This window comes from Pseudorca crassidens, chromosome 5, assembly GCF_039906515.1.
Source record: "Pseudorca crassidens isolate mPseCra1 chromosome 5, mPseCra1.hap1, whole genome shotgun sequence".
Taxonomy (NCBI): domain Eukaryota; kingdom Metazoa; phylum Chordata; class Mammalia; order Artiodactyla; family Delphinidae; genus Pseudorca; species Pseudorca crassidens.
In genome coordinates this window covers 101,248,270-101,273,858 of record NC_090300.1, presented here as the reverse complement: position 1 = coordinate 101,273,858, position 25,589 = coordinate 101,248,270, and the positions used below count along the sequence as shown (strand labels likewise).

Here is a 25,589-nt window from a genome sequence, read left to right as displayed (position 1 = left end):
ATAAGGAGGATACATAGGTGGACATCCAAGGATATATCTCTATTCCACATTTGAGAGACAGGATAACAAGTAAGCAAAACATAAGAGGAAGAGGGTAAGAGGAAAATTGAAATAAAAATTTCAAAGGAAGAAAGAATTCAAGAATGGGAGGATGGCCAAAATTCCCACAAAGAGGTTTAAAAGGATAAGAACTGAGAAAACTCTACTGGATCTAGCAATTAATTGCTAGATCACCAAGAGAAGTTTCAGTGGAATGGTAAAAAGAGGACCGAAGCCAGTGAAAGAGAATAAAGACTGTGAGTGTGGTAGAGAAGTCAAGAATATGAGAGCACATTAATCTGATAAGTTTTGGAATTAAGAGAAGAGTCTGAAAAGTAGCCTAGAAGATATAACACAGTCAACAGAAGATGTTGTTTGGGAGTAGGGAAATCTTGAGCATGTTTGTAAGCAAGAGGCAGGGCACCAATATCAGTAAAGAGGCAAATGTAAAAGATCAAAGGCTTATGGAATATGGAAGCGACCAGATGATGAGCACTGTCTGAAGTCAGAAACATTTTCCTTGGTAAGAACAGAAGAGAGTTAAAACTAAATGTGGGATGAAGAAACAGTGAGCTGACGGCAAATAGCCTAAATTGTCTTCAGTATTGCAGAAACCAGGATGGATTGGGATACGAAAAGAGTCAGGGTCAGTAGCCAGGATGCTATTCCCAGGATGCAGGGTAAGGTAAGGAGTGTCTGGATTGGAATCATTGACATGGAAATGGAGAAGCAGAAGATAAAGATACTAATATGGGTACTTCTCAAAGGCAAAACCAATGTAACTCAGAGCCTCAATACCTATAGGAAATGAAGAATTTAAAAATTCATGAAGTTTCAAATTATGGAGAGTGAAAGAATTATGATACTTCAGAAAGTAATAGGGGAACTGATATTTCAAGAGAAAAGTATGAGTTCAATTTTGTTCTACGTTTGAAGTAATGGTAAGGCATAAAAGTGAAAATGCTAACATTTTACTGTTTATTCATTCAGTATAAATTTACTGAAGGCCTACTATGTGCCAGATGCTGGCCTGGGGACTGAGGAAACAATGGTGGATTAAGATACCCATGGTCCCTATCCTCACAGAGCTTAAAATTTACATGGCAAGACAAATGGGTAACAAGGCATTGGGCTAAATCAAGTGAGAATTTCCAGACATCAAAAATATTCACTTCTTAACAACTTGGGATAAAGAAAAAAAAAAAAGGCAAGAGTCAGCCCGGGACCAGCCAAAAAGGAGGGCCCTCACTGTACATTAAGAGCAAGTAAGTACAATGTGAACGTGTTAGAAAATGTGAAAAGAAAATTCTAAAAGAATCATAAAGCTTTAATAAGTTGGCAAAGGAGTGAGAACTAAGGCAATCTTGAACACTTTAACAAGCTGGAAACATGGGAAGGAAAAATATGCTATTAATGGTGAAATAAATTGTGGTTTTAACTCTTCATCTGGGCCAATCTGGAAAGCTTTCTTTTGACCTTAGATATATTGAGGACAAACATGTACATTCTTCCTTTCAAAGCCCATTAAGAATAAAAACTGTAAATTAGGTACATCTACTCTCCAAAGAATGTGAACTCAGAAAAGGCTCTAAAAATATGGGAGAACCATATGGACCCTATGCAAATAGGAATGGAAACATACAACCAAGGATAAAGTGACTCATTAATGTTTCGAAGCTTAAAACAAATAAAACAGAAAACAGAGGTTTTCTCATTAGAAACTCACCACACGAGAGCTTTGATATATAAAGTCAAAAGTCAAAGTATAGGGGCTTCCCTGGTGGTGCAGTGGTTGAGAGTCTGCCTGCCAATACAGGGGACACGGGTTCGAGCCCTGGTCTGGGAAGATCCCACATGCCGCGGAGCAACTAGACCCATGAGCCACAACAACTGAGCCTGCGCGTCTGGAGCTTGTGCTCCGCAACAAGAGAGGCCGCGACAGTGAGAGGCCTGCGCACCGCAATGAAGAGTGGCCCCCGCTCGCCACAACTAGAGAAAGCCCTCACACAGAAACGAAGATCCAACACAGCCAAAAATGAATAAATAAATAAAATGTAAAAAAAGTCAAAGTATAGTGTAAAGAAACCTTTCCAATAACTTGCACTTGCATAGTAATATGCAAATTACTAAACGATGCTATACAAACCAATGTGAAATGATTCTGTTTTAAAAAAAAACAGACTTTACACATAGTGCCAAATATTAGAGTTAAATGGATTAAAATGACATCAGTTGATGTTCCTGTAGCAAGCCAAGGGCATTCAGATTCCAACAGTTTTGTCAGAATATGCTCCTGAAGGAAAACTTGAGCTGTACTAATCTTCTAATTTTCAAGGAGGAATCATTCCCTGTAACTATTATTGCTTACTCTAACCTACTGGATTAATCTAAATTCTAAACAATACCATCTACCTAATCATATGAGGGTGGATTTCTCCAATTCTGCATCTAAGTACACCAATCCACCAGTTGTTCTGGTGGATTTATTTGGGTGCTTATAATATGTACAGTATTTCCAGAGCTTTTAAATAAGGACTATTATTTTTTCTCAAATGTCAGCTCTTTATTAACTGTTCTAACTAGGGAGAAAGGAGGGATGGGTAAATAAAATTCACAAGGACTCCAAATGCTTCTTTTTGTCATTACCATTTAATTCTTCCCCTTTAGTCATGTCCTAGCAATTCCCTATTTCTGTCAAGGATACTTTGATCCTCCCACATACTCACGTTTGAAACTTGGCAAGCATCTTGACATGTTATTATTGAATCTTTTAAAAAACTTCATTCTAGGTAGAATTATTTATTTTAAATATTGTGATTTGATGGGCATGACTCCATCTATTTGATGAGAAGAGCAGAGCCAGGGTGTATGGGCAAGGGGATGAGAGGGTGAGGTATACACATTGTCTGAGTAGCTTGGGGCCTTCAAGTCAATTGCCTTGGATAAAATTCTAACTCTATCCGGGCAACTGTTCCTCTACCTTCTTCATATTCATTATCTCCTTGTGCTGTCAAACCGTGGCAACCTCTATCAATTAGAATCAATCATCAGATATGTCGTTTCATGGAGGGGTCAGCAGAACCAAGTGAAATTGAAGAAAAGGCTTGAGGACAGGGGAGGAAATTGTATCCAAATCCTGCTATATGAATTTGCAAGTTACTGAACCTCATGGATTTATCAAGCAAGTTGAGTAACCATTAAAATCAGCTACATTTTGTTACAAGAGTATCAGGTCTCCATCCTTCCCTTCTACCCTTCCTGCCCATCCCCTCCCCTCCCTTCTTTGTTTTCCTTCTTTCTTTCTTAGTAAGAGACTAAAAAAAGGAAAAGAAAGCAACCCTTAAGTGTTTGTTTTCTCAGCACTGGCACCCTGTGAACCCATTAGAAACTGAAGTTATCACAAGAAAGAAAGTTCTTTCAAGAGTCCATTTCCAAACAAAGTAAGTTATGGGTTTAGTAGTGGTTGAAATAAGGAATAGTTCAGATTCTTTGAAACAGCTCAAAATTACTTTTCAAAAAATTTAGTTTTGGCATATCTTCTACATACTTTTTCCAAGAATTTCTTCCTTCAGAACTATGGACATGTGAAAGAAAATTTAATTTTTTTCTTTCTTAGTTTAGACTTCTTAATCAAAGTCATATGAAAGGTACTTCTGAGAACTTACAAACATTTTAAAGCTCTTTCTTTTCTGTTCAATTAAGACAAATAAAAAGAAATAAAGCACTATAAAAAATAGATATAAAGCAAAAAAAGTACATGAAAATGTTTTCGATATCTTTAGTACAAGGGAAATACATATTAAAATGGTAATGAGATATGACTACACTAGAATAGCTAAAATGAAAAATGTTGATCACACAAAATGCTGGTGCAGATGTGGAGCAACCAGATACTGCTTGTGGGAATTTAAATGGAAAAATTAGGCCAAAAAAAATCAAATATACATCTTCCCTGTGACATAGCAATTCTACTTTTAGGTATTGATCTAAGAGAAATTAAAAGATATATCTACAAGAGTCTTATACAAAAATGTTTATAAAATTTATATTCAAAATAACCAAAAAACAAGACACAATTCAGGTGTCCACCGTCAAGAAAATGGATCAATAAATTCTGAAATATTCACATAATGGAATACTACTCAGGAATAAAAAAGGAATGAACTATTTATACTTGCAATGTCATGAATGAATCTCAAAAAACATGCTGAATAAATAAGATAGACACAAAAAGAGAACATACTTTATGATTCTGTTTATATGGAATTCTAGAGTGGCCAACTCTAGTACTTTCTGGAGTAATGAAAATGTTTTATGTCTTGATGGGGTGTACAGTACATGGTTACACACCTTTTTTTGTAATTGATTAAATTGTACACCTAAGATCTGTGCATTTTACTAGGTTTAAATTATTCCTCAATAACAAAGTTTTTTATGTAAAAAAGTAATGAAACAAATCTTAAACATTTAAGTCACTTTGAGTATTTAAAATTAAAAAAAAATCTTCTAAAATAAAAACTCCTTGGTTGAAGCTTGAAAATTTTGATTGTCAGATGCAAAGTTTTGAATTTTGAAGCTACTGTAGTAAATACTTATGAAAAGCAAATATCATCTTATACCCAGTTTAGAATCATGGTTCAGCATTTATACAGTGCCCAGCACATAGACAATGCCAACTACATATGCTGGATGGATGAATGGCAGTAATTTAAAAATAAACTTAGGTTTTTCTTATTTTGTTCTGCCAAAGAAGATGGTAGCTTCATTTCCAACTGTGCTTTTCCTTGACCTACATTTCTCCATGTGTTCCTCCCTCCAGTTTTCTAAGTCAATGATCCCTAAGCTTAGGTGAAGTTTCTGATTCAGTAGGTCTGGAGACCTGAGAATTTCCATTTTTTATAATTTCCCAAGTGATGTTTATTGAGGCTGACGCTGCTTAGTTTAGGGACCACACTGAGAGAACTACTGTTTTAGCACTTCGTCAACTGACAGATCAAAGATCCATCGTTTTCAAACCAAAGATGAAGCTTTGCAACTTTTAACAGTCTCTACTAAGTGCTTTCAACCTCATCCTCTGATTTTTTTTTTTTTTACACTTATCACTGATAACCCCACTTGCTATTTGGCTTATTTTCCTTTCTAGTTTTTTCTTCAGAAAGAAAAAAATACTTGCATGTGTCTTCTATTCAGATAGGTGTAACTCCCTGAAGGGTAGGGATCCTGACTAATGTATCTTCATTCCCCTTACACCTAGATCAGGCTCTACAGCTAATAGCTGATCTGTAAATACTGATGCTCCTGCCATTTACACATTCTTCTAAAGCATGTGCAGATACTATTGAAAGCAAGTGCCAATTTTCAGACAAAAAACAAAATTTTCCATAATGGTGAACTACCTGTCATTGGGACAGTGACTTGGCAATGTCCAGTCATGGTGAGGGTTGATGAGGAAGCCCCAGGACAGGAAGACTGAGCTTGGTGTCAGAGTGCCAACCACCAGCTGGAGAGGTTTGCGAGATCGTGCTTTACCTGCGGAGGTAACAGACAGGTTAATTCTCGTTAATATTTAGTGTATTTTCTTTTTTAAAAATAATTTTTAAAATATTTATTTATTTGGCTGCACTGGGTCTTAGTTGAGGCATGCGGGATCCTTAGTTGAGGCATGCAAACTCCTAGTTGTGGCATGTGGGACCTAGTTCCCTGACCAGGGATCGAACTGGAGTCTCCTGGAGTGCAGAGTCTCAGCCACTGGACCACCAGGGAAGTGCTTTATGATTTGGGTAAAATAGACAAAGGTAATTTAGCAAGAGATGAAGAATGTGAAAGCATTAAGTTCCTTTTCTTTTTATATAGTGCACAAATATTAATAATGGTTTGCCCATGAATTTAAGCAGGAATCAAATGAAATACCCTTTTGAGATTTATGTGTGTGTGTGTGTGTGTGTGTGTGTGTATACTCATATAAACTATATACATTCCTAGTTTTTATTTTCTTGCGAGTCAGGGATGAATATGGAGGTCTTGGCTATTATCAATGAAATAAACACACACACATATAGGCATATATATACATATATATACATATAGATATATATATATACTCAATTTTCTTTTACAGACAAAATAAATTATGCTTTTTCTTCCCCTGGGACTGTGAATTAGTGTGAAATAACACCTTAGAAAAGAAAGCTTACCATGTAGGTTGCAGGTTATAGTCTTTTTTAAAAAAAACTATTTGGAAGTGTAAAATCCCTTGTGAGACCATTGTAATAGCCTTTTTTTTTTTTACAGTGAGTATCTAAATGGAAAAGGTGCACACATTTTTAATACTGCTGGAAGAGTACGAATAATACAGGAAGCACAGTTATTCTGATAAGACTAACTGGATTGGGGCAATGCTAAAAGTGATGCTGATATACCATTCTATATTCTTTTCAAGTATGTGGTGGGGGTGCAGACATTTGCTTTTTCAAAAATATTTGAAATTGCAGGCATGGGAGGAGAGTGAAAAAGAGGAGGGAAGATTTTCAACCATGGAAACCAACACTGGCTCATAAAAGAAATCAGGGTACAATCTAATAGGATTAATTAAAAATCCAATGGGACCTAATAAAATTATGCAGCACTAATGTAAAACATATATGCTTTGTATTTCCATTAATTCTTTTTCATTTCATGATACTACGTATATTTGCTATAAAAAGAAATTTTATCTTCATCTACTGTAGAGTGAGCCAAACAGCAAAATGGCCTGTGACCTTTAGAAGGTGGGTAGGAGGGTACCCCTTGTATGAGCTTAGCTAAGGTTATCTGAACCAAATACCCTTGAAAATTGTGCCATGACTGTTGCTTCTGTCAGATTTAAGTTGTATAAGTTGTTATTCTAGCGGAAAAGCCCTCTGAAACAAGAATATACACAACCTAGTGGTGGAAAGTTACTTCACTGTGACATAGATGAATTTTTAAAAGATATCTTAAATAATTTTCAAAGATGGTTATTGTTTAATTACTTGCAAACATGCAACTATACTTCTCTGAAAATCTGTCCAGATCCACCTGCAACAGTACCTTATCTATGATTCAAAGGGTTCAAGTTTGGCCCCCAAGGAGGGCAGATTAGAATCTGAGATAAAGGTGGGGGACACGGGTAGCTTGAAAAAGCCCTGAGGTGATTCTGATAAGTCTTTTTTCACCCCTGCGTTGATTTTCACGTAACACAGCTGTCTCATTTTATAGATGAAAAACAAGGCCCAGAGTAGTTTCAAGGTTGTCCAAGGTTAAGATTCAAATCCAGGTCTCCTGAATTATAATCTACTTTTCTTTTTACTATATCACTGGCTTAGCTCACAATGTATGAAGATAATGCCACTTAGAGAAAAAAGGTACATTTTTTTCCCCCAAGGAACCTAAGGTTTACATGACTATCAAATAATTATTTCACTAAGTTTGGATCTTACTTTAAAAATGATTAAATAATTAAAATTTATGTGGCAGATACAAATATAAAATGAATGGAAGCTAATCCATGACTCATTACATCACTCTTAAATGCAGATTATAAAAACAAAAATTATATCTGTTGCCTGAAAGGAAAGGTGGGGTATTATATCCTGAGTGGGATGAAACAATTTCCTGTGTTGGTCATCATACTGAAAAATAATCTCTAAGGCCAGCGTCACAGAAGCCCCCAAATGAAACGAAGTTATAAAATGCTATTAAGTTGTAATCACTCTCTTGACCTTCCTTACTTCTTTTTGTATATTTGTTTTATAATCATATTAAGAAAAAGTTCAGTGACTATGAAGCCAGAATCCCATAAAACCATACTCATGCTTCCTGACTTTATTGTTAAATATTCTGAAATAGAATCTTGAAATATTGATGAGAGTACGTTTCTTTTCAAGTGTATGGAAAGCTGCCTGGACGACTACCATTAGTAAGTTGTAAGTACTGATTGAAATTTTCCTTGCACTTTGGGATAATATAAGACGTCAAGGAAAAGGATCTGTATTTCTCAAAATACTTGACCATTTGTTGCTTCTCTAAAAAGAAAAGAAAACCAACAGAAGGAGGGGAGGGGATAGTGGCAACTGATTTCTGGTAACCAGGCATGGCTAATACACCTAGGAGACAGAATACAGAGCTGCAAAGGGCGCCTTTGTTCAGTGTATGTGAATATCTGTACGTTCCCCCAACCCTTCTCATCCCTTTAAGAAAGATCCTTTTTTCTGTGTGGCAACCAGAGTACTGTAAAAGACAAATATGATTAGGAAATAATTATTTTGAGAACAGTTCATATTAGAACATGAAAAAGAAAAAAGTACTATGATCAACTTTATCTAGAGTAGTAAGATGTGACATCAGATGTTAAAAGCATATTTATAGTTCTATCAGTCCTTCGTAATAGCAACGGCTTCCTTATTTGATCTGAGAAGAAATTTTAGCAGTGAAATTGGGACAACATAGGATTTTTTGGGGGGGGCTGTGTTGGGTCTTCGTTGCTGCGTGCGGGCTTTCTCTAGTTGTGGCGAGTGGGGGCTACTCTTCGTTGTGCTATGCAGTGTTCTCATTGTGGTGGCTTCTCTTGTTGCGGAGCATGGGCTCTAGGCACGCGGGCTTCAGTAGTTGCGGCACATGGGCTCAGTAGTTGTGGCCCATGGGCTCTAGGATGTGTGGGCTCAGTAGTCGTGGCGCGCGGGCTTAGTTGCTCCGCAGCATGTGGGATCTTCCTGGACCAGGGATCGAACCCATGTCCCCTGCATTGGCAGGCAGAACGGGCCCATCAGGGAAGTCCCGGGACAACATAGGATTTTAATCTTCCTTAGTCATGCAGAAATGTTTCTACTTTTTTATACATATGGTATCTACTTTCCTGTTTTAAGTCTCCCTAGCCCTGGGAAGATGGGTGTTGCACTGCTGTTTTATGAAAGAAGTCCTATTTTCTATGTTTGACTAAATACAAGAGATTTAGAAGGAAGAGGTGTAAATAAAATCCAAGTTCCAACCCATTTAACACACACGTAAATGAGTTATGCTTTTGAAATGTCAACAGTTTCCTTCAGCAAAAGTTAGACATCAAATTTTGCCCTAAAAAATCTGAAAGGCACAAGAGCGGGCTTTAGTTCACACATTACAAAATAGAGACAGGCCAACAGGAGTTAACTCTAAATGAGCACTTGCTCTGGGCCAGGCCTGTCTTATGTGTTGCGTATTTGTGGACTCATTTAATCCTCACGCAGACCCTACCATACGTCAGAATGGAGGCACAGAGAGGTTCAATAATTTGCCTCAATCCCTGCAGTTTGTTCTGGTGAGGCTGGAAAAGACCCCAAGAGCCTCTCCCACCAGGCTATGCTACTCCCCAAGCAGGGTTGTGTTGACGGGGGTCTGCTGGGCATGGTACATCTTCTAACCTATATTCCTGAGACATCCCCAAGCCACGTGGTCTTTGTGGGTAGAAAAGAGACGAAAAGGCATGCTTTAAAGTTAATTACAAAAAAAAATCAACAAAAATACCTGAGCATGACTTCTTTTGGCTGGGAGGAGGAGCGGGCCGCACGACTATCAGATATTTAGGCTCAGCATCTGGAAACAGTAACATTATTTATCAGTAAGATTCTTTGCGAACAGAGTTCATGACAGCAAACCCATTCCTGAATCAGTGTTCCCAGCTTTAGTCAGCTTTAGTCATCGTAACCACAGCACGGGTGGGTGAGAGGGCCCAGGAATTCAGAAAGTTCAAATTTCTCGGGATAGTCCAGGCCATTAAGTTTTTAAAATGAAAATTAAATCCAGATTTTCAAAACCCCATGGACAGGAGTCAGGGAGAAGTCTTAAAAGAATTATGCTAGACACAGATTTCATGCCACATTTTCATCAGTCCTTTTCTCTGCGAAGAGACTTTTTTAAAAATCAGATCATATTTCTTTTGTTATCCTACTCCTCACAGAGGGTCAGTCTGGTGCTTCAAAGTCAGAGAAGGAAAATCATACTCGTGCAGGACACAAGAGTCTCACCTGTTGAATGATCTGAAATTGCTCACTTTCTCGGGAATCTGAATATTCATAACATCCTACCTATTTTTTTATCCTGTTTGCATTTCAGTCTGTTATCACATCCAATCAATCATTTTCATGAACAATTTTTAAACAAAATCACAATTTAAGTTGGTATAATTTTCACCTAAAATATACCAATGGAAAATAGAGAATCTCTTTTAAAAAGATTTAGGTTTTATGAGGGAAATCTGTGGGCTGGTGTCTTGACAATTTTAAGGTACACAGGTGTCTGTATTCATCAAAACATTGAATAGTAATGACAAGGTCCTACTGTATAGCCCAGGGAACTATATTCAATATCCTGTGATAAACATAATGGGAAAGAATATGAACAAGAATACGTGTATGTATAACTGAGTGACTTTACTGTACAGCAGAAATTAAACACAACATTGTAAATCAAATACACTTCAATAAATTTTAACAACCTAAAAATATAAAAATTAAAATGTGGACAGTAAAAAAAATAAATAAAAATTAAAATATTTAGGTTTTAAATAAAATGATACTTAGACAATCAATATGTGTTAACTCAATCAGGGGCTGATAATTTATCAAAGTTTTTAAAATTGATGTTTTCAAGAGGAATGGTTGGGGCTTCCCTGGTGGCGCAGTGGTTGAGAGTCCGCCTGCCGATGCATGCAGGGGACACGGGTTTGTGCCCTGGTCCGGGAAGATCCCACATGCCGTGGATTGGCTAGGTCCGTGAGCCATGGCCGCTGAGCCTGCACGTCCAGAGCCTGTGCTCCACAACGGGAGAGGCCACAACAGTGAGAGGCCCACGTACCGCAAAAAAAAAAAAAAAAAAAAAAAAAGAGGAATGGTTGGTCTATACACAGTGTAAAAATAAACCAAATACACTCTGGGCATATAAAATAGCATTTTATAAGCAGCTCTATTGGATTAATCAATTGATTGATGGGTACTATCTACAATATTTCTTCAGTAACTCTGGATCCTGGAACTCATTCTACACCACACTTCATCCAGATGCTGTAGTCAATCGCAGTTCACTCCTACTTGCTCAGACGGAGCTCATGTCTTTGTTTTCTTTCAAATATCTCCCCTCCATGTGTTTGAAGCCCAAGGCTTTATGGGGCTGACCTCATTCTCAGCCAGAGACAACCTGGCCTTCAACCATGTTTAATGACTCAAGCCTTTGTCTTTTTCCTGGACACCTCACCAGGCCCTATTTGCTATAACCTGCTGCAGTAATTACCACTGCAAAAGATAAACCAGGTAACCTCTTGAATTGACCTCAGAGCTTTGGCTCATTGATCGTATTGGTGCCTAATAACCAAAATACAGATAAGGGAGCGTTCGCTGTGTTTCAGTCTCATGTATTTGAAAGCATATCTTGCTTAGTGGAGCTTATATAAGGAAAAGCTCAACTTAAATCAAGTTCTCTAGTAACAATATAATAACCATTTCCTGATTTTATTTGGGATATAGAGCAATATAGGTATTAAGAAACTACTGTGTGTTGAGTACTTCCTATGTGCTGGATACATTATATTCATAATTTAGTTACTCCTCATGGCAATCCTACCTGACAAGAACTATTCTCATCCCAATTTGTAGATGAGGTCACTGAGGCAGGGTCAGCCTCATGGGCAGCATGTACAGTCACATGGGCCCCATGTTCAGAAGGGTCCCACGCTTAGTTTAATATCCTGCTGTCACCATCATGAAATTCTTAATACTTTTATCTTTGAATTCATGTTTTATAAGGGCTGTCCAATGGGATAATGGAGCATGAGTGTGAGCAGAGCAGATGAGAACAATAATGCATGTCTGCACTTCCTTCCATCCATGTATAGCATTCTAGGTACCCATTAGCATAGCATTCCAAAGGGCCCATGTCGTGTGGGAGTCCAGTAAGACTCAAAGGTCAAATAAGGTAAGCGTATTACATCTACCACTGAGTAAGGGTCTGTGGAAGGGAAACTGACAGCCCTGTGAGGTCACACTTCCATTTGAACCAGAACTTGCTTCAAATGCAGAAAGAAGGCAACAGCATTTTAAGAAACAAAAATGACCAAAGAATCCTATCATGTCCTTTCTTATTCATGTTCCTTTCCTGTATTAGCCAGACACTGACACTGAAAATTAGGACACAGAGGGAAAGGAAAAGCTAGAGAAACCCCTGCTTCCTTTTGTTTTCAGTTCTCCCTCACTCGTGAGTAAGTGGAAGGCAGAGGGTATTAGCAGAATGAGCAAGCATCAAAAAGTTGAGTTCTGTGCATTTCCACTAGTGTGGCAAGAATAAAGTACGTATGCATGAACTACAAAATACAAATTGTGGCATTTTAGTGATTCTGCTTAGGACTTAAAGGATCTTACATTTGCATTTAAAACTAGCACTGCGCAATATAAAGAAATACTAATAATTTACTCGTCATTTTTCTTTACTTAAATGACCTTAAATAGCAAATAAAAGAGCACCATGACAAGTTGAGAAACTGGAAAACACTTTATATTTTAGTACCTTTAATGACATTTTTTCCTGGTTTTTGAGCCATGGACCCTGTGTTTTTATTTTGCACTTGGCCCTGCAAATTATGTAGCTCTTAATCTTGTCCCCAAAATGCCCTTTTAATAAGTCTCTGGAACTCACTTCTAGAAAACAAAGCTAAATCCCATTTTTCTTAAATTGTTCTCACTGTGGCAGAGTAGAGTTAGCCTTTTATTTCCTTCCTTGATACACGTTAATTCAACTATACCTCAGTGGTTTTTTTTTTTTTAAAAAAAAGGCCTGAAATACTAGAAAAATAACACACATAGAAGCTAAAGACAGTGCCATGATCTGAGACATATGGTTACATGAGCAATTTAAACGTAATTTTTGTTATGATCACAGTTGTTCTGCATAGAGCATAGGCTGTTACAGCCAATTACAAATTGGAACAGATGTCGGGACTTGGGTGCATATGCTGGCTCTCACTCTCATTAAAAACTTCCAAATTCACTCATTTCAGTAGTCTTTATGTTCAGTTGGGAACACAGACGTGGAAAAATAGAACAACTGAAAAACAAGATTTCTATTTCTGTTCTGCACTATGAAATTCTTTGTGGATTTGTAGCAGTCTGGAAATATATACACTGTAGCCTGATCAGAAATTTTGGCAACACATGCCAAAATCAACTACTTTTTAGAGAATGTGTATTATTAAGAAATATTAAGAAAATGTATAGAATGCAGTTACCTTGACACTTTTTCCATTCCTGACAATGTTGCAGACTAATTAAATCTAATTTGCTTCATATTTTGAATGCCCTGTGGTGGAGGATACAGACAGCTTCCTGTTTAAGGAAATCTACTATTGAAATTCTTTATAAAGTCCTAGATTTTTTGGTAACACAAATAATCTTCCCATACTCGCTCTGCTCAAAAAATCCTAATTCTCACATTTTTGTTAGGGGACATTTGCATTGCAAGCCACACTCCTTCAGGATGGTGTCGTAGTGAGGTTTTTTCTCCTTTTCCTGCCATGCGAGTTTCCACAAAAGAAACAAAATAAGCCAGGATGATCCTAAAGGAAATCAGGTAAGGGACCTGAACAAACAAAATAATGTACTTTACCCCTGTCATCTTTTTAACAGTTTGGTTTCATCACAGACTAAATTTCTGGGTAAGAGCATGGACCCTGGAGCCTGCACTCAAATCCTGCTCAGCTAGTTGCTAGTACAAGGAAAAATACTTAACATCAGTGCACCTAGTTCCTCACATGCAAAATTGAAAACTCATAGTACCTGGGCTCATAGGGGTTTTAGTAATGATTATTCGCAGAAAGTGCTAATTTAATGTTAGCAATCATAATGATGATTTCTTAAAAGCAGAATTTTGTGTCCTAAGAGCCCTGAGGACATATTTTAAAAGGAAAATGTTCAAAACCGTTTTTGTTTTGTTTTTTTAAAGAAGATGTTGGTGGTAGGAGTTTATTAATTAATTTATTTATTTTTGCTGTGTGCGTCTTCGTTTCTGTGCGGGGGCTTTCTCTAGTTGTGGCAAGCGGGGGCCACTCTTCATCGCAGTGCGCGGGCCTCTCACTATGGCGGCCTCTCTTGTTGCGAAGCACAGGCTCCAGATGCGCAAGCTCAGTAGTTGTGGCTCACGTGCCCAGTTGCTCTGCGGCATGTGGGATCCTCCCAGACCAGGGCTCGAACCCGTGTCCCCTGCATTAGCAGGCAGACTCTCAACCACCGCGCCACCAGGGAAGCCCAAAACCGTTTTTTTTTTTTTAAAGCAAGCAAAGATTTCAAAATGCAAAAATTTCACTAAAAAAGAAAATTACACCCCACCCTGACAAAGATTCTCTCTCTTGACCAAACTCTTATCAGGCTCTTCTGAGCTCTTGCTCAACTAGGCTCTGACATTTGGGCTTCTGTGTTCATTTCTGCATTGTCCAATTAGAGCAGGAATCCTGAGACAGTTGAGCCAGAATCCGCCATCTTCCATACTTGATTACACTTGGTATCCAATCAAGTTCCTCATCACCCTCCATCTCACAGATGATATCTGATCACCCTGGCCTATCTACATCAAGAACCCTGTTAGGTCAGTTTCGCCAGAATCCTCCCTGACCCCTGACGTTTCCTTTTAGTAATTTTCCATCCATTCACTCCTACTCTGCTCCTTAGCTATAATTCCCACTTTTCCTTGTTATATTTGGAGTTGAGCCCAATTTCTCTCCCTCACTACAAGACAACACTGCAATTTTCCCTATATCTATCACAAGAACCCCCTCCCCCTTGAATAAAGTCTTCCTTACCATCTTTAACAAGTGTCACCGAATAATTTTTCTTTAACAATACTTGCTCACAAATATCAATGCAAAAAATCCTGTAAAATATATTGACAAGCTGAATCTGGCAGCACATAATAGTACATTACAGCTAAGTGTAGTTTATTCCAGGAACGTAAAGAGAAAAAAAAGCACCGATTTCCACAAGTGCTGAAAAGGCATTTGACAAAATTCAACATCAATTCTTAATTAATACGGATTTAATGGAATACTTCCTCAATATGATAAAACCTACTGTAAAATATCTGAACCACGTTTTTTAAACATGCAGGACCCTAAACATACATTTCTGTTGAGTAACTCCCTGGCTTTATCAGAATATTGAACCCTCATTATTCTGTCCCTTTTATTACTAAATATTTTTAAATGTTACACTAGGATTTTATTTTGTAACCTGCTTCAGCATTTTTATTGAGTGCCTGAGACATGGATTAGGAAAATAAACAAAGAATGATGTAACCAATTATATTACATATTCTTTTACTCCAATGATGTAGGAATATATAAACCGAGGCAGTGGATTGGAAGCATTACTGGAATATTTACACCTAAAGCCAAGCTTACCAGAATTGTGAGTTAGAACAAACTTGCTTATGAAGGCCCCAGATTTAAGCTTCCATGTCCATTTCCCTCTTTGACTATCTCTTTACCAGATGTGGTAATCCTCATCAATCTTATTTTCATTTGTTCTTAGAGAGGATCACAAAAGCAACTATTTACAACTTAGCATGAGTGAATTCATATTAATACACTACCCCTACTCATGATCTGTTCTATTTTAATTACATAAAAGACAAGCATATGTCCTCTACTGAATATATACATGGCATCAAGTAACCAATGGGGAGAATCTTTTGGCCTAGCACCCTTCCTAATTCCTTTCTTCTGTCCCTGAAATCACAATATACAGAGAGCCACCTTCTCCATAAGCTAAAGACAGCTGGCTTGCAAACATCCTGTCAGAGACCAGATCTGTGGAGGGTGTGCAGGCTTTACTCTAGCAGGAGAGGGCCAGGCACCACTCTGCTCTCACCCTTTTGCTTTAAAGATCTGGGACCCTCTGGACTCAATCAGGGAAGGTGGACATCATCCCAGACACTGTTCAAGGCGCAGAGAGAAGTTTCAAAATCAAAATCAATTTCCAAGTAACTTTGAGCCTGTTAAAGACAGTCCATAAACACCTTTTGTCAGTAGTTAGGTTTATTTTTGAAGGAGGCCAGACTGTTTCTATCGTGATTTGGACGTTTAAAAACAACACTGAGGGGGCTTCCCTGGTGGCGCAGTGGTTGAGAGTCTGCCTGCCGATGCAGGGGACACGGGTTCGTGCCCCAGTCCGGGAAGATCCCACATGCCACGGAGCGGCTGGGCCCGTGAGCCATGGCCACTGAGCCTGCGTGTCCGGAGCCTGTGCTCCGCAACGGGAGAGGTCACAACAGTGAGAGGCTCGTGTACCGCAAAACAACAACAACAACAACAACAACAACAACAACAACAACAACAACACTGAGGCTTAATCCTCGGTTCATCCCCAAACAGGAGGGAGACAACTCCCTCTGGGTCCCCAGTGGAGGCTGGAATCTCCTCTTGCTCTCCGGAGGTAGATGGAGTCTTAGGATGGGCTGGAGAGTAAGACCCTTGAGCTGCCGCCCTGGAAACCTGCCAAGGAGAACACTGGGCACTGAGCCAGAGGCTTGTTCACAGAACGGGTGTCCTCTGAGCAGCTGTGCTCGCCCATGCAGGGATTTTGGCCAGCAGGCACCTGATACAGTGGTGGAGGACCAGCCAACAACAGGGCTTAGTGCAGGCGAGGTGGTCTTGAATGTAACTAAGCCATACAGCATGCATAAGTTGGATGGGCCTCCATTGGGACTGTACCAGCTCCTTGGGATTTTGAAAACTGTGGGGGCAGTGAAAGAGTCTTAAGGAAAAGATATTCAACTTTTCATGAATCTAGCAGGTGGAAATTGACTGGTTTTAATTTGATCTGGAGACATAACATCAACATATTTATGTCTGAACCTCAAATGGTAATTTGACAATATTCAATATAAAGCTGTTTTATAGGAAATGGCATATTAAAAGTTCAGAATACCATACTTCATTGGTTCTAAGACATACTTTTTCCCCAGCTTTTGAAATCTTTCAAATACATTTAACAGTCAGTGGCATGGTACATTGGCCAGGGGCAGTTTGGTCCTTGCTGCCACTGCCTGACACCTTCCAGTAAGGTCAAGAAAGGAACAGCTTCAAAACTGGCTGAAGGGCTTCCCTGGTGGCGCAGTGGTTGAGAGTCCGCCTGCCAATGCAGGGGACACGGGTTCGTGCCCTGGTCCAGGAAGATCCCACATGCTGCAGAGTGGCTAGGCCCGTGAGCCATGGTCACTGAGCCTGCGCGTCTGGAGCCTGCGCTCCGCAACGGGAGAGGCCACAACAGTGAGAGGCCCGCGTACCGCAAAAAAAATAAATAAATAAAATAACTGGCTGAAGAGGGTCAGTGATTTAGAAGGAAACCCAGGGGAGCAGTGTTTCTAAAACATGGCCTAACCACTGTTCATGCTGGCACAGAGTGATGTGGTGGAAAAACAAGGCTACCGATAGCTCTGAGTTGAAGGGTGAGGCATGAGAGTTGGATTCTCAAGGTGAAGAATATTTAGCAGTAATTTTTCTTTTGCTTACTTTCAATATTTTTTTTAAAGTAATACACCTCTTCCTCCCCAAAACCCCAGTCTAAACATGAGAAGAAACATCAGACAAAACTAAACTGAAAGACATTCTACAAAATACCTAACCACGACTCCTCCAAACCATTAAGGTCATCAAAACCAAGGAAAGTCTGGGAGATTGAGTCTACAGGAGCCTAAGGGGACATGACTAGGTGTGATGTGGTGTCCTGCATGGGACTTTGGAATGGAACAAGATCTTAGGTTAAAATGGAGGAAATCAAATCAATTGTGGACTTTAGCTAATAATGTATCAATACTGGTTCCTTAGTTGTGACAATGTACCATATTAACCTAAGATGTGAATAGGAGAAATTGAATGTCAAGTACACAGAAATTCTGTCTTATACTTGCAACTTTTCTTAAACATAAAGCTATTCTAACAAAGAATTTATTAAATATAAAATCATCTGTTTTTACAAAAAATAGATAATATAAAATTTATGTATCGGGAGATGGCTTCAAGATGGCAGAGGAGTAAGACGTGGAGATCACCTTCCTCCCCACAAATACATCAGAAATACCTCTACATGTGGAACGATTCCTACAGAACACATACTGAATGCTGGCAGAAGACCTCTGACATCCTGAAAACCATGTGGCTGACAGGGTTTTGGTGTTCCGGCCAGGTGTCAGGCCTGTGCCTCTGAGGTGGGAGAGTTGAGTTGAGGAAACTGGTCCACCAGAGACCTCCTGGCCCCATGTAATAGCAGTCGGTGAGAGTTCTCCCAGAGATCTCCATCTCAATGCTAAGACCCAGCTCCACTCAACAAACAGCAAGCGACAGGACTGGACATCTTATACCAAACAACTAGCAAGACGGGAACACAACCCCACCCATTAGCAGAGAGGCTGCCTAAAATCATAATAAGGTCACAGACACCCCAAAACACACCACTGGACATGGTCCTGCCCATCAGAAAGACAACATCCAGACTCATCCACCAGAACACAAGTACTAGTCCCCACCATCAGGAAGCCTACACAACCAACTGAACCAACCGTACCCACCAGGGGGAAAAAACAAAAACAATGGGAATTACGAACCTGCAGCCTGCGAAAAGGAGACCCCAAACACAGTAAGTTAAGCAAAATGAGAAGACAGAAAAACACACAGCAGATGAAGGAGCAAGGTAAAAACCCCTCAGACCAAACAAATGAAGAGGAAATAGGCAGTCTACCTGAAAAAGAATTCAGAATAATGATAGTAAAGATGATCCAAAATCTTGGAAATAGAATAGACAAAATGCAAAAAACATTTAACAAGGACCAAGAACTAAAGAGCAAACAAACAATGATAAACAACACAATAAATTAAATTAAAATTTCTCTAGAAGTAATCAATAGCAGAATAACTGAGGCAGAAGAATGGATAAGTGACCTGGAAGATAAAATAGTGGAAATAACTATCACAGAGCAGAATAAAGAAAAAAGAATGAAAAGAATTGAGGACAGTCTCAGAGACCTCTGGGACAACATTAAATGCATGAACATTCGAATTGTAGGGGTTCCAGAAGAAGAGGAGAAAAAGAAAGAGACTGAGAAAATATTTGAAGAGATCAGAGTTAAAAACTTCCCAAATATGGGAAAGGAAATAGTCAATCAACTCCAGGAAGTGCAGACAGTCCCATAGAGGATAAATCCAAGGAGAAACATGTCAAGACACATATTAATCAGTCAAAAATTAAATACAAAGAAAAAATATTAAAAGCAGCAAGGGAAAAACAACAAATAACATACAACAGAATCCCAATAAGGTTAACAGCTGATCTTTCAGCAGAAACTCTGCAAGCCAGAAGGGAGTGGCAAGACATATTTAAAGTGATGAAAGGGAAAAACCTAAAACCAAGATGGCTCCACCCAGCAAGAATCTCTTTCAGATTCGATGGAGAAAGTAAAACTTTTATAGACAAGCAAAAGCTAAGAGAAATCAGCACCACAAAACCAGCTTTACAACAAATGCTAAAGGAACTTTTCTAGGCAGGGAACACAAGAGAAGGAAAAGATCTATAATAACAAACCCAAAACAATTAAGAAAATGGTAATAGAAACATACATATTGATAACTACCTTAAATGTAAGTGGATTAACTGCTCCAACCAAAAGACAGAGACTGGCTGAATGGATACAAAAACAAGACCTGTGTATGTGCTGTCTACAACAGACCCACTTCAGACCTAGCAACACATACAGACTGAAAATGAGGGGATGGAGAAAGGTATTCCACACAAATGGAAATCAACAGAAAGCTGGAGTAGCAATACTCATATCAGACAAAATAGACTTTAAAATAAAGACTACTACAAGAGACAAAGAAGGACACTACATAATGATCAAGGGATCAATCCAAGAAGAAGATATAACAATTGTAAATCTTTATGCATCCAACATCGGAGCACCTCAATACATAAGGCTACTGCTAACAGCCATAAAAGGGGAAATCGACAGTAACAAAATAATAGTAGGGGACTTTAACACCCCACTTTCACCAATGGACAGATCATCCAAAATGAAAATAAATAAGAAAACACAAGCTTTAAATGATACATTAAACAAGATGGACTTAATTGATATTTATAGGACATTCCATCCAAAAACAACAGAATACACTTTCTTCTCAAGTGCTCATGGAATCTTCTCCAGGATAGATCATATCTTGGGTCACAAATCAAGCCTTGGTAATTTAAGAAAGTTGAAATTGTATCAAGTATCTTTTCTGACCACAATGCTACGAGACTAGATATCAATTACAGGAAAAAATCAGTAAAAAAAAAAAAAAAAGTACAAACACATGGAGGCTAAACAATACACTATTAAATAACCAAGAGATCATTGAAGAAATCAAAGAGAAAAGCAAAAAATACCTAGAAACAAATGACAATGAAAACACGATGACCCAAAACATATGGGATGCAGCAAAGGCAGTTCTAAGAGGGAAGTTTATAGCAATACAATCCTACCTCAAGAAACAAGAAACATGAAACATCTCAAATAAACAACCTAACCTTACACCTAAAGCAATTAGAGAAAGAAGAACAAAATAACCCCAAAGTTAGCAAAGGAAAGAAATCATAAAGATCAGATCAGAAATAAATGAAAGAGAAATGAAGGAAACGATAGCAAAGATCAATAAAACTAAAAGCTGGTTCTTCGAGAAGATAAACAAAATTGATGAATCATGAGCCAGACTCATCAAGAAAAAAAAGAAGACTCATATCAACAGAATTAGAAATGAAAAAGGAGAAATACAAACTGACACTGCAGAAATACAAAGGATCATGAGAGATTACTACAAGCAACTATATGCCAATAAAATGGACAACCTGGAAGAAATGGACAAATTCTTAGAAAAGCACAACCTTCCAAGACTGACCCAGAAAGAAACAGAAAATATAAATGGACCAATCACAAGCACTGAAATTGAAACCGTGATTAAAAATCTTCCAACAAACAAAAGCCCAGGACCACATGGCTTCACAGGTGAACTCTATCAAACATTTACAGAAGAGTTAAGAAACACTTACCCTTCTCAAACTCTTCCAAAATATAGTAGAGGGAGGAACACTTCCAAACTCATTCTACGAGGTTATCATCACCCTGATACCAAAACCAGACAATGATGTCAGAAAGAAAGAAAACTACAGGCCAATATCATTGATGAACATAGATGCAAAAATCCTCAACAAAATACTAGCAAACAGAATCCAACAACACATTAAAAGGCTCATACACCATGATCAAGTGGGGTTTATCCCAGGAATGCAAGGATTCTTCAATATATGCAAATCAATCAATGTGATAAACCATATTAACAAATTGAAGGATAAAAACCATATGATCATCTCAATAGATGAAGATAAAGCTTTCGACAAAATTCAACACCCATTTATGATAAAAACCCTCCAGAAAGTAGGCATAGAGGGAACTTACCTCAACATAATAAAGGTCATATATGACAAACCCACAGCAAACATCATTCTCAATGGTGAAAAATTGAAACCATTTCCTCTAAGATCAGGAACAAGACAAGGTTGTCCACCCTCACCACTATTATTCAATATAGTTTTGGAAGTTTTAGCCATAGCAAAAAGAAATAAATAGGAATCCAAATAGAAAATGAAGAAGTAAAGCTGTCACTGTTTGCAGATGACATGATACTAAACATAGAGAATCCTAAAGATGTTACCAGAAAATTACTAGAGCTGATCAATGAATTTGGTAAAGTAGCAGGATACAAAATTAATGCAAATTAATATCTTGCATTCCTATATAGTAATGATGAAAAATCTGAAAGAGAAATTAAGGAAACACTCCCATTTACCATTGTAGCAAAAAGAATAAAATACCTAGGAATAAACCTACCTAAGGAGACAAAAGACCTGTATGCAGAAAACTATAAGACACTGATGAAAGAAATTAAAGATGATACAAACAGATGGAGAGATATACTATGTTCTTGAATTAGAAGCATCAACATTGTGAAAACGACTATACTCCCCAAAGCAGTCTACAGATTCAATGCAATCCCTATCAAACTACCAATGGCATTTTTCACAGAACTAGAACAAACAATCTCACAAGTTGTATGGAAACACAAAAGACTCGAAATAGCCAAAGCAATCTTGAGAAAGAAAAACGGAGCTGGAGGAATCAGGCTCCCGGACTTCAGACTATACTACAAAGCTAAAATAATCAAGACAGTATGGTACTGGCACAAAAACAGAAATATAGATCAATGGAACAAGATAGAAAGCCCAGTGATAAACCCACACACATATGGTCACCTTATTTTTGATAGAGGAGGCAAGAATATACAATGGAGAAAAGCCTCTTCAATAAGTGGTGCTGGGAAAACTGGACAGGTACATGTAAAAGAATGAAATTAGAACACTCCCTAACACCATACACAAAAATAAACTCAAAATGGATTAAAGACCTAAATGGAAGGCCAGACACTATCAAACTCTTAGAGGAAAACGTAGGCAGAACACTCTATGACATAAATCACAGTAAGATCCTTTTTGACCTACCTCCTAGAGAAATGGAAATAAAAACAAAAATAAACAAATGGGACCTAATGAAACTTCAAAGCTTTTGCACAGCAAAGGAAACCATAAACAAGACCAAAAGACAACCCTCAGAATGGGAGAAAATATTTGCAAACGAAGCAGCTGACAAAGGATTAATCTCCAAAGTTCACAAGCAGCTCACGTAGCTCAGTATCAAAAAAACCAAACAACCCAACCCAACCCTTGGACAGAAGACCTAAATAGACATTTCTCCAAAGAAGATATACAGATTGCCAACAAACATATGAAAGGATGCTCAATATCATTAATCATTAGAGAAATGTAAATCATAACTACTGTGAGGTATCAGCTCACACCAGTCAGAATGGTCATCATCGAAAAATCTACAAACAGGGCTTCCCTGGTGGCGCAGTGGTTGAGAGTCCGCCTGCCAATGCAGGGGACACAGGTTTGTGCTCCGGTCCGGGAAGATTCCACATGCCACGGAGCAGCTAGGCCCGTGAGCCATGGCCGCTGAGCCTGCGCGTCCAGAGCCTGTGCTCCGCAACGGGAGAGGCCACAACAGTGAGAGGCCCGCGTACCGCAAAAAAAAAAAAAAAAAAAAAAAAGAGGAAAAAAAAAAGTACAAACAATAAATGCTGGAGAGGGTATGGAGAAAAAAGAACCCTCTTGCACTGTTGGTGGGAATGTAAATTGATACAGCCACTATGGAGAATAGTATGGAGGTTCCTTAAAAAACTAAAAATAGAACTATCATATGACCTAGCAATCCATTACTGGGCATATACCCTGAGAAAACCATAATTCAAAAAGAGTCATGTACCACAATGTTCACTGCAGCTCTATTTACAATAGCAGGACGTGGAAGCAATCTAAGCGTCCATCATCAGATGAATGGATAAAGAAGATGTGGCACATATATACAATGGAATATTAGCCATAAAAAGAAACAAAATTGAGTTATTTGTAGTGAGGTGGATGGACCTAGAGACTGTCATACAGAGTGAAGTGAGTCAGAAAGAAAAATAAATACCATATGCTAACACATATATATGGAATCTAAAAAAAAAAAAAAAAGGTTCTGAAGAGCCTAGGGGCAGGACAGGAATAAAGACGCAGATGTAGAGCATGGACTTGAGGACATGGGGAGGGGGAAGGGTAAGCTGGGATGAAGTGAGAGAGTGGCATGGACATATATACACTACCAAATGTAAAATAGATAGCTAGTGGGAAGAAGCCGCATAGCACAGGGAGATCAGTTGGGTGCTTTGTGACCACCTAGAGGGGTGGGATAGGGACGGTGGGAGGGAGATGCAAGAGGGAGGAGATATGGGGATATATGTATGTGTATAGCTGATTCACTTTGTTATAAAGCAGAAACTAACACACCATTGTAAAGCAATTATACTCCAATAAAGATGTTAAAAAGAATTTATGTATCAATGAGTCAAAGGAAGCTCCCTCACAAGCCCCAGGGATGCAAAAGCAGTGTCATAAATCAGCAGCTTTATTCTTTCTTAGATTTATATAAAATAGTGGTATGATTTATAGTTAAAGGTACTTTAGGATTTGATAAGCTAAGGTAACTATTTTATTGGAAATCAATGTGGCATATCATAAGACTCCTATTAAGTACAATGTCATCCACAAAACCTGAAAAAAGAATCTATGGTCATGGAAATCTCCATATAGAAAATTATTAGTTTTTCTCTGCATCTGCAAGCATCCACATGCCACACTTAGCTGTAATCTGACCTGAGGGGTACAATCCAAATTTAAGTATTCCCTTTATCTTTTAACATTTGGCAGACAGCTCCTGTGCCTTATTTCATCAACACTGAGTAATGTCTGTTTGAAAATTACCCTTGAAAAGCCTCCTTCTGTTTTAAGCCCAGGCAGAGAGTCCCACTCACGGACTATTCAGTTCTTAAAAAGCACAATCTTAAGTGCGGCCACTCTACGGGTAAGCAAACAGAGCTTCAGGGGGGCCCTTGGTGCTGCAGTTCTGTCTCAGCTGCCTTGCCCGTGCTTCAGACACTGTTCCCTCACCTGCTGGTCCATGAAGGAGGGCTGAAAGAGAGCAGTCTCGCTGAGAGAGGGGTGCAGTCTGGTGAGGGGGTTGGAGGGTAAAAAGACCATAAAATGCTACTTGTCTACTCATCGCTTGAAAGGCTACTCTAAGCAGTTGTAAATTTCAGTCCTGTAACGAACCTTGCTCCCCGTGCCCACCCCCATTCTCACATTCCGCTGACAAAGTAAGGATAACAAATTGACACCACAGCAGCAAACTGCTTTCAGCAATGGGGTACAAATGATTTGTATTTGCGGTACACGGGCCTCCCACTGCCGTGGCCTCTCCCGTTGCGGAGCACAGACTCCAGACGCGCAGGCTCAGCGGCCATGGCTCACAGGCGCAGCCACCCCGCGGCATGTGGGATCTTCCCGGACCGGGGCACGAACCCGTGTCCCCTGCATCGGCAGGCGGACTGTCAACCACTGCGCCACCAGGGAAGCCCAAATGATTTGCATTTGAACCGAAGTCCACATCCATTCTGAAGCCTGGTTACTAGAAAATGAGAAGCTCAAATATCACTGAGGCAACAGATGTATCCTGTCAAAAGGTAGTATTAACAAAGCTCACCACAAAACACATCTGTGATAATTAAGTAACCCTAAAGTAATTACATATTAACAAGCTCTAACAGTGGCCCTTGATAGTCTTGACCAACTCAGGAATATCACTGACATCCTTTCAGGACGTTCAGTGTCCCTTTTGGAAAAAACACTAATGGGGCATTTTTCTGGAAAATGGGGAAATCCTGCTAAGTCATAGCTTTGCAAAGCCTCATGGAAGCCAGAAGTCCAAATAGAAGACAGTAGTTATAAGTAGTTCCAGTTCTGCTCTAAATTTACTATGCTTACTGAATTTATGAATAC

General features: G+C 38.8%; 1 protein-coding gene across 19 annotated transcripts in view; it reads right to left on the bottom strand.

The window, feature by feature from the left end:
* Window positions 1–25,589, bottom strand: part of ABI3BP (ABI family member 3 binding protein) — a 262,442-nt gene that overhangs the window by 160,795 nt on the left and 76,058 nt on the right. For all 19 annotated transcript variants that reach the window (XM_067739084.1, XM_067739065.1, XM_067739077.1 and 16 more), the window contains exons 3-4: window positions 9,556–9,624; window positions 5,436–5,568 (exon numbers count right to left, since the gene is read on the bottom strand). In XM_067739084.1, coding sequence (XP_067595185.1) covers window positions 5,436–5,568; window positions 9,556–9,624 — 202 coding nt within the window. The remainder of the gene's footprint in view (window positions 1–5,435; window positions 5,569–9,555; window positions 9,625–25,589) is intronic.